This window comes from Salmo trutta, chromosome 11 (genome assembly GCF_901001165.1).
Source record: "Salmo trutta chromosome 11, fSalTru1.1, whole genome shotgun sequence".
In the NCBI taxonomy this organism is placed as follows: Eukaryota; Metazoa; Chordata; class Actinopteri; order Salmoniformes; family Salmonidae; genus Salmo; species Salmo trutta.
The window spans coordinates 7,449,126-7,459,498 of NC_042967.1; the positions used below are offsets into that span (position 1 = coordinate 7,449,126).

A 10,373-nucleotide genomic window follows, 5' to 3' on the forward strand; every position below is an offset into this window, starting at 1 on the left:
TGTTGACAAGGCTGAGGTTGGGTCATTGTGGATTGGGAAGTGGGTTATAGTTAGTGAGGAAACACAGATGGGAAGTGTGAGGAAGGTGGCGAGGTAGGGATTGAAGTATGTCATGTTATATTGCCGGCGGTATGCTGAGGATAGGACATTCTTCTGTGAGCTGACTACCGCATTTTTGCTTGTAACAATTTTGAGCTCAAATGATAAGCAAAGCTAAATACCAAGGAAGCTGTTGTCGTTTCTCTATTCCACCGGCCTGCACCTACTGGTGTGAGGCTATTATTCATTCGCATTCTGACCTGAGAAAGACAGCAATTCACAGTACACCGTCTAGTCTGCCGGAAACGCACAAGACGACGAAGAAGACAGCGTATAGTCTGCTGGAAACGCACGGGAAGAAAAATAAGTAAACGGAAGTGAAGTGACCAAGAACAATTTCCACGTTAGCGTTATAGTTGTTGTTATTTGGACGTTTATTAAAACCCTGGAATTTAAAATGACTAATTTAACTGCACATCATCACATACTTACGGCATGTAATGTCTAATTCGGGTTAAGGACTTCGTTGATAGATGTTATCTAGGTAATGCTAGCTAACTGCTAACAATGGCTAACTGTATGGTTTTTCACACTCAAATAGCCTCCATTATGGAGGTGCTGGCAAATGCTGCGGTGGCAGAGATCTGTAAACTCGTAGACGACGACTATGCAGTGTTTCGTTTGGAAATAACTCAAAGCCAGAAAGAAAACAGGACATTGCGGAGGAAACTATTGGAACTGAAGGTGGCACGGGAGCGCGCAGAGAGAACAACACGAGAGCGCGCCCTCACCAGTCGTCCCAGTGTCAAGATCCTCGACCGATACAGAGGAATGGCAAGAGGTACATTTTGCGGAAGGCCGAGGCTGCGCGGCCTGTCGCCCTGTTCAACGCTGCATGTGTTCACATGTGTTACCGAGAATTGGGTCTTGGTCAGTTTTTGGAAAATATGCATTAATTCGCCTGAATGGCCTAGACACCATCACATTCGAATCCGTTTCTTGATTTACTGCATTTCTTATTGTTTTCATTCAGTAAATAACGTGATGCATGGAATTTAATAGATTGATTTATAAATACTCTCAGCAAAAAAAGAAGCGTCCCTCTTTCAGGACCTTGTATTTCAAAGATAATTCATAAAAATCCAAATAACTTCACAGATCTTCATTGTAAAGGGTTTAAACACTTTTTCCACATGCTTTTTTAAAGGAACCATAAACAATTAATGAACATGCACCTGTGGAACGGTCATTAAGACACTAACAGCTTACAGACGGTAGGCAATTAAGGTCACAGTTCTGAGAACTTAGGACACTGAAGAGGCCTTTGTACTGACTCTGAAAAACACCAAAAGAAAGATGCCCAGGGTCCCAGCTCATCTGTGTGAACATGCCTTAGGCATGCTGCAAGGAGGCATGAGGACTACAGATGTGGCCAGGGCAATAAATTGCAATAAATAACTGTGAGATGCCTAAGACAGCGCTTTAGGGAGACAGGATGGACAGCTGACCATCCTCGCAGTGGCAGACCACGTGCAACAACACCCGCACGGGATCGGTACATCCGAACATCACACCTGCAGGACAGGTACAGGATGGCAACAACAACTGTCCGAGTTACACCAGGAACGCACAATCCCTCCATCAGTGCTCAGACTGTGCGCAATAGGCTGAGAGAGGCTGGACTGAGAGCTTGTAGGCCTGTTGTAAGGCAGGTCCTCACCAGACATCACCAGCAACAACGTCCCCTATCGGTACAAACCCACCGTCGCTGGACCAGACAGGACTGGCAAAAAGTGCTCTTCACTGACTAGTCACGGTTCTGTCTCACCAGGGGCGATGGTCAGATTCGCGTTTATTGTTGAAGGAATGAGCGTTACACCGAGGCCTGTACTCTGAAGCGGGATCGATTTGGAGGTGGAGGGTCCGTCATGGTCTGGGGCGGTGTGTCACAGCATCATCGGACTGAGCTTGTTGTCATTGCAGGCAATCTCAACACTGTGTGTTACAGGGAAGACATCCTCCTCCCTCATGTGGTACCCTTCCTGCAGGCTCATCCTGACATGACCCTCCAGCATAACAATGCCACCAGCCATACTGCTCGTTCTGTGCGTGATTTCTTGCAAGACAGGAATTAGAGGTCGACTGATTATGATTTTTCAACGCCGATACCGATTATTGGAGGACCCCAAAAAAAGGCGATACCGATTAACCTGCCGATTTTTTTTGAAATGCTTTTATTTATTTGTAATAATGACAATTACAACAATACTGAATGAACACTTAATATAATACATCAATAAAATCTATTTAGCCTCAAATAAATAATGAAACATGTTCAATTTGGTTTAAATAATGCAAAAACAAAGTGTTGGAGAAGAAAGTAAAAGTGCAATATGTGCCATGTAAAAAAGCTAACGTTTAATTTCCTTGCTCAGAACATGAGAACATATGAAAGCTGGTGGTTCCTTTTAACATGAGTCTTCAATATTCCCAGGTAAGAAGTTTTAGGTTGTAGTTATTATAGGAATTATAGGACTATTTCTCTCTATACGATTTGTATTTCATATACCTTTGACTATTGGATGTTCTTATAGGCACTTTAGTATTGCCAGTGTAACAGTATAGCTTCCGTCCCTCTCCTCGCTCCTACCTGGGCTCAAACCAGGAACACATCAACAACAGCCACCCTCGAAGCAGTGTTACCCATGTAGCGCAAGGGGAACAACCACTCCAAGTCTCGGAGCGAGTGACGTTTGAAACGATATTAGCGCGCACCCGCTAACTAGCGAGCCAATTCACATCGGTTACACCAGCCTCATCTTGGGAGTTGATAGGCTTGAAGTCATAAACAACGCAAGGCATTGCGAAGGGCTGCTGGCAAAAAGCACAAAAATGCTGTTTTGAATGAATGCTTACGAGCCTGCTGCTGCCTACCACCGCTCAGTCAGACTGCTCTATCAAATCATAGACTTAATTATAACATAATAACACACAGAAATACGAGCCTTAGGTCATTAATATGGTCAAATCATGAAACTATCATCTCGAAAACAAAACGTTTTTCCTGTCAGTGAAATACGGAACCGTTACGTATTTTATCTAATGGGTGGCATCCCTAAGTCTAAATATTCCTATTACATTGCACAACCTTCAATGTTATGTCTTAATTACGTAAAATTCTGGCAAATTAGTTCGCAACGAGCCAGGCAGCCCAAACTGTTGCATATATCCTGACTCTGCGTGCAATGAAAGCTAGAGATGTGACACAATTTCATGTTAGCAGGCAATATTAACTAAATATGCAGGTTTAAAAATATATACTTGTTTATTGATTTTAAAGAAAGGCATTGATGTTGATGGTTAGGTACATTGGTGCAACGACAGTGCTTTTTTCGCAAATGCACTTGTTAAATCAACACCCGTTTGGCGAAGTAGGCTATGATTAAATTATAAATTAACAGGCACCACATCGATTATATGCAACGCAGGACACGTTAGATAAACTAGTAATATCATCAACCATGTGTAGTTAACTAGTGATTATGTTAAGATTGATAGTTTTTTATAAGATAAGTTTAATGCTAGCTAGCAACTTACCTTGGCTTCTTGCTGCATTCACATAACAGGTAGTCAGCCACTCCTCGTGGAGTGCAATGTACTAGCGTTGGACTAGCGTTGGACTAGTAACCGGAAGGTTGCAAAAACGAATCCCCGAATCCCCCCTGAACAAGGCAGTTAACCCCCGTTCCAAGGCTGTCATTGAAAATAAGAATTTGTTCTTAATCTGACTTGCCTAGTTAAATAAAGGTGTAAAAAAAAAAATCTAAAAATTAGCGGCAAATCGGTGGCCAAAAATACCAATTACCGATTGTTGTGAAAACTTGAAATCGGCCCTAATTAATCGGCCATTCCGATTAATCGGTCAACCTCTAACAGTAATGTCAGTGTTCTGCCATGGCCAGCGAAGAGTCCGGATCTCAATCCCATTGAGCACGTCTGGGACCTGTTGGATCGGAGGGTGAGGGCTAGGGCCATTCCCCCCAGAAATGTCCGAGAACTTGCAGGTGCCTTGGTGGAAGAGTGGGGTAACATCTCACAGCAAGAACGGCAAATCTGGTGCAGTCTATGAGGAGAATATGCACTGCAGTACTTAATGCAGCTGGTGGCCACACCAGATACTGACTGTTACTTTTGATTTTGACCCCCCTTTTGTTCAGGGACACATTTTTCCAGGTCTGTGGAACTTGTTCAGTTTGTCTCTGTTGTTGAATCTTGTTATGTTCATACAAATATTTACACATGTTAAGTTTTCTGAAATTAAACGCAGTTGACAGTGTGAGGACATCTCTTATTTTGCTGAGTTTAGTATATCAAGAAGTTATGAGAACTTTTACTTGACATCTTCTGTGTCAATAGTGTACAATATACCATTGAGTATTGACAGTAGTTAACCTAACCACCTCTTTTCCCCCAATCACTCTCTCAGGTGAAGGACATCTCATTGGAGGCTACAGGAGCTCTGTCAAGCCAGCGGGACACAATACATGGAGAGATTACCAACCAATCACTGTTGATGAGGGGAGTGGAACCTCAACCCAGCACATTATCATGATAGAGGTCAGTGTAATAGTGTTATGTTAAAATGTGTTACTTTGTAAATCAAATGTGGCCTGTTTATTTCAGAAAGGCTTCCCTCAGCTATTCACTGTCTTAGATGTACATCCTCATTTATCTGCCATAAGGAAGTTTGTTAGACTTCCCTACAACATCAACTCATGTACCGGTAATAACCTCCTTTTGTGTCAGTCTGGAGAGGTTGCAGGTCTTGGGGTCAAGCACGAGAGGTCTGAAGGAGAGGAGGACCCACGGCACAGCAGAGACATCCAGATCGGAGAGACTGGACCACCCCTTGTAGCCACGGAGGACCCCACCACCACCCCAGCGCAGCCCAGGATTAGAAGCAGCATCACGGAGGTCAGTGGAAGGCCGGACACCATCCTCAAGTCAGAGACAGACACCAAGACTTTAACTGTAACACAAAGGCATTTACACCCAGAGAGACTGGGTCTGGGGAGGCTGGGCTGTCCTCCTGCTCCCAGCTCAGAGTATTTACTTTACGATAACCCGAGCCCGATTCATTCCCATCGAGACTCAGGTGACGAGACTGGCAATGAACCGTCTTGTTCTTACACTACAGAGATGGACCCTGGCATGCCCTTGGGTTTAGAGACACAAACTGGTCCATCTAGAGGGGACTGGAACCGGTACAGTAGTAGTGTATACTCTGAAGGGTGCCTAGATAAGAAAGGGGAGGGTCTGATCGTAGATGATGTGAAAGTGGAGGGCGAGGTTCCTCCCACATGGAATGCACATAGTCACCTAGGAGACGGACTATCACAGGGCAGAGATTTATTAGACAGCAGGGAAAGCTTTAAGACAAATCTAAATGTCGTGACCCACTCCCCTTTACAGGCGTTCAGTGATCGCGACCCAGTGTCAACGTCGATGGGGCCTTCTGATTCACACGGCCACGTCCTTTTCAATCAGGTATTGAACTCAAACGACCGGGCTAGAGCCCAGGCTCAGGGAGGGGGAGCCACATCAGGCAATAATAAAGAGAAACGGTTCCTCTGCATGTTCTGTAACAAAGGCTTCAGTTGCTCCCAGAAGGTGGAGATCCACCAGAGGGTCCACACAGGGGAGAAACCCTTCAGCTGTACCCAGTGTCACATGCGCTTCGCAGAGGCTGGCAACCTGAAGAGGCACCAGAGGGTCCACACAGGGGTGAAACCCTTTAGCTGTACCCAGTGTCACATGCCGTTCGCCCAGGCTGGCAGCCTGAAGCGGCACCAGAGGGTCCACACAGGGGAGAAACCCTTTAGCTGCCCTCATTGTGAGAAGAGGTTCTCACGCCAGCACCAGCTTAAGATCCACCTGAAGGTCCACACAGGAGAGAGGCCATTTACCTGTACGCACTGCGGGAAGAGGTTCTCAGAGAAGAGCTGCCTCAGGATACACCAGCAGAAAAACCATTCCACTGTTTAATATAGGATGTAATCATTCCACCCAATATCTGACGTTTAGATCAAACACTGATTTTAAAGACAAACTGGAATTTTCATTGTTGTCAACAAAAAAGACCCACAGAGGCATTAGGAATCACGAGAGGAACAGATTTCAGGGTTTAATATTCCTGGGTAGAATATTGCATCCAGACATTGTGTAAAATATAGTATAAGGCATATATATATACTGCTCAAAAAAATAAAGGGAACACTTAAACAACACAATGTAACTCCAAGTCAATCACACTTCTTCTGTGAAATCAAACTGTCCACTTAGGAAGCAACACTGATTGACAATACATTTCACATGCTGTTGTGCAAATGGAATAGACAACAGGTGGAAATTATAGGCAATAAGCAAGACACCCCCAATAAAGGAGTGGTTCTGCAGGTGGAGACCACAGACCACTTCTCAGTTCCTATGCTTCCTGGCTGATGTTTTGGTCACTTTTGAATGCTGGCGGTGCTTTCACTCTAGTGGTAGCATGAGACGGAGTCTACAACCCACACAAGTGGCTCAGGTAGTGCAGCTCATCCAGGATGGCACATCAATGCGAGCTGTGGCAAGAAGGTTTGCTGTGTCTGTCAGCGTAGTGTCCAGAGCATGGAGGCACTACCAGGAGACAGGCCAGTACATCAGGAGACGTGGAGGAGGCCGTAGGAGGGCAACAACCCAGCAGCAGGACCGCTACCTCCGCCTTTGTGCAAGGAGGAGCACTGCCAGAGCCCTGCAAAATGACCTCCAGCAGGCCACAAATGTGCATGTGTCTGCTCAAACGGTCAGAAACAGACTCCATGAGGGTGGTATGAGGGCCCGACGTCCACAGGTGGGGGTTGTGCTTACAGCCCAACACCGTGCAGGACGTTTGGCATTTGCCAGAGAACACCAAGATTGGCAAATTCGCCACTGGCGCCCTGTGCTCTTCACAGATGAAAGCAGGTTCACACTGAGCACGTGACAGACGTGACAGAGTCTGGAGACGCCGTGGAGAACGTTCTGCTGCCTGCAACATCCTCCAGCATGACCGGTTTGGCGGTGGGTCAGTCATGGTGTGGGGTGGCATTTCTTTGGGGGGCCGCACAGCCCTCCATGTGCTCGCCAGAGGTAGCCTGACTGCCATTAGGTACCGAGATGAGATCCTCAGACCCCTTGTGAGACCATATGCTGGTGCGGTTGGCCCTGGGTTTCTCCTAATGCAATACAATGCTAGACCTCATATGGCTGGAGTGTGTCAGCAGTTCCTGCAAGAGGAAGGCATTGATGCTATGGACTGGCCTGCCCATTCCCCAGACCTGAATCCAATTGATCACATCTGGGACATCATGTCTCGCTCCATCCACCAATGCAACGTTGCACCACAGACTGTCCAGGAGTTGGCGGATGCTTTAGTCCAGGTCTGGGAGGAGATCCAGACCTCCATGGGTTGATAAATTGGATTTCCATTGATTATTTTTGTGTGATTTTGTTGTCAGTACATTCAACTATGTAAAGAAAAAAGTATTTAATAAGATTATTTATTTCATTCAGATCTAGGATGTGTTGTTTAAGTGTTCCCTTTATTTTTTTGAGCAGTATATATATATATATATATATATATACATACAGTGCCTTCAGAAAGTATTCACACCCCTTGACTTTTTCCACATTTTTTGTTACAAAGTGGGATATAAAATGGATTTAATTGTGCTTTTTTGTCAATGATCTACACGAAATGGAATTTCTTACATTTATTTAAAAAAAAGAAAAATAACACTATCTTTATTTGAATAGTATTCAACCCTCCGAGTCAATACATGTTAGAATCACCTTTGGCAGCGATTATAGCTGTAAGCGCTTTCCACACCTGGATTGTGCAACATTTGCCCATTTATTCTTCTAGCTCTGTCAAATTGGTTGTTGATCATTGCTAGACAACAATTTCAGGTCCTTAGCTCCATTCTGTTATTTTTGTTTTATCCTGATAAACTCCCCAGTCCTTAACGATTACAAGCTGACATAAGCCGAGGAAGAGTAGTGTGAATATTGTATTTTTTTTTTAATAATTTGATTGTTTCTTTTTGCATTTTTATATTTTAGTTTTGGCTGCTAGAGATATAGATCCCTATATCCTGTGGTCTTGACTCTTAGATTTGCAGGATCGTTATGAAGTATTTTGGCTTGATAGCTAGCTGGCTGTTTTGAGTCAAATAATGTGGCTTTTTGTTTTATCTGTTAGGAAATTTTACAACAAGGACTGCGTGCTGTGTCCAGAGGTAACAGAGGAAGTTCAGGGAAAGCTCCTAACCAAGGGGTTGAACACTTAGTGGCAAGAGAAAGTTTGTGAACCCTTTGGAAATACATGGATTCCTGCATAAATTGGTCATAAAATTTTATCTGACCTTCATCTAGGTCACAACAATAGACAAACTGTCTGCTTAAACTAATAACACACAAACAATGATATGTTTTCATGTCTTTGAGCACAGTGTAAACATTCACAGTGCAGGGTGGGAAAAGTAAGTGAACCCTTGGATTTAATAACTGGTTGACCCTCCTTTGGCAGCAATAACCTCAACCAAACGTTTTCTGTAGTTGCGGATCAGACCTGCACAACGGTCAGGAGGAATTTTGGACCATTCCTCTTTACAAAACTGTTTCAGTTCAGCAATATTCTTGGGATGTCTGGTGTGAACCGCTTGGTTTTGTTGGACAGAAGGGACTTCTTCCGGGGTGTCCTCCCATGAACACCATTCTTGTTTAGTATTTGACGTATCGTAGACTCGTCAACAGAGATGTTAGCATGTTGGCAAGTCTTTAGCTGACACTAGAATTCTTCTTCACCTCATAGAGCATTCTGCGCTGTGCTCTTGCAGTCATCTTTGCAGGACGGTCACTCCTAGGGAGAGTAGCAACAGTGCTGAACTTTCTCAATTTATAGACAATTTGTCTTACCGTGGACTGATGAACATCAAGGCTTTTACAGATACTTTTGTAATCCTTTCCAGCTTTATGCAAGTCAACATTTCTTAATCTTAAGTCTTCTGAGATCTCTTTTGTTCGAGGCATGGTTCACATCAGGCAATGCTTCTTGTGAATAGCAAACTCAAATTTGGTGAGTTTTTTTATAGGGCAGGGCAGCGCTAACGAACATCTCCAATCACGTCTCATTGATTTAACTCCAGGTTAGCGGACTCCTGACTCCAATTAGCTTTTGGAGAAGTCATTAGCCTAGGGGTTCACATACTTTTTCCAACCTACACTGAACGTTTAAATGTTGTATTCAATATAGACACAAAAAACACAATTTGTGTCATTAGTTTAAGTACACTCTTTATTGTTGTGACTTAGATGAAGATCAGAAAATTTGATGACCAATTTATTCAGAAATCCAGGTAATTCCAAAGGGTTCACATACTTTTTCTTGCTACTAGCAGAGAAAGTTCAGGGAATGCATCTAACCACTGCCAAGATGTGGCTTTTCGTGCACTTTTCAGCAGCGGTGGCATCACCCAGGTGGGTGCTACATTCCTGGCAATGGAGGACCAGTACCAGAGAAGCGGCTCCAACGGAGTGACTGACCATTCAGAGAACCGGGCCTGTTTTTTTCAGACTGTCTTTGTTTCACCTTGGCTGTCCCCTCGATGCCCCCTCTACTGAACCTCCACTGCCTTTCCACTGACCCTAAAGCCCAAACTGCCTCAACTTCATCCCAAGCTGCCTGAAGCTTTCAATCTCGATAATTGACATTTGTTTGTTTTACCATTTATACACTTTGAGTCTTTGAAAAGCACTATACTAGTTCAAAAATGTATATATTATATCTGTAAGCCAAGTATTCCTAGTAGGTTAGGTCTACATGTTAATGTTTGTAAATTGTTTTAACCATTTATTTAAGAGGACCACAGTGGAAATACATTTAACTTGTCATCCTTGATTACTTTAAAATGCGTTATCCAGATGCTTGGTTGAATGGATTTAAATGATCAAATAAATCTATAACATGATGCAGCCACCACTATGCTTGAAAAGATGGAGAGTGGTACTCACTAATGTGTTGTATTGGATTTGCCCCAAACATAACACTGTATTCAGGAAAAAATGTATTTGCTTTTCCAAATTTTTTGCAGTATTACTTTAGTGCCTTGTTGCAAACAGGATGCATGTTTTTTGTTTTATACAGGCTTCCTTCTTTTCACTGTGCCAATTAGGTTAGTATTGTGGTGTAATTACAATGTTGTTGATCCATCCTCCGTTTTACTATCACAGCCATTAAACTCTAACTCTTTTAA

At 43.6% G+C, this 10,373-nt stretch overlaps 1 protein-coding gene across 5 annotated transcripts; it reads left to right on the forward strand.

Moving 5' to 3' along the window:
- On the forward strand, positions 1–10,128 carry LOC115201852 (zinc finger protein 92 homolog). Of its 5 annotated transcripts, XM_029765722.1 has the most exons (5): positions 1–880; positions 4,526–4,656; positions 4,846–5,013; positions 5,512–5,784; positions 5,869–6,304. In XM_029765722.1, exons 1-5 carry the CDS (start codon positions 607–609, stop codon positions 6,082–6,084), a joined length of 1,062 nt encoding a protein of 353 aa, XP_029621582.1. In that variant the 5' UTR covers positions 1–606; the 3' UTR covers positions 6,085–6,304. The 5 variants fall into 5 exon arrangements, with proteins under 5 accessions (XP_029621582.1, XP_029621580.1, XP_029621581.1 ...); XM_029765720.1 differs by lacking the exon at positions 5,869–6,304 and adding an exon at positions 9,579–10,128 and having other exon boundaries at positions 4,846–5,586; XM_029765721.1 differs by lacking the exon at positions 5,869–6,304 and adding an exon at positions 9,582–10,128 and having other exon boundaries at positions 4,846–5,586.
- The last annotated feature ends 245 nt before the right edge of the window (positions 10,129–10,373 follow it).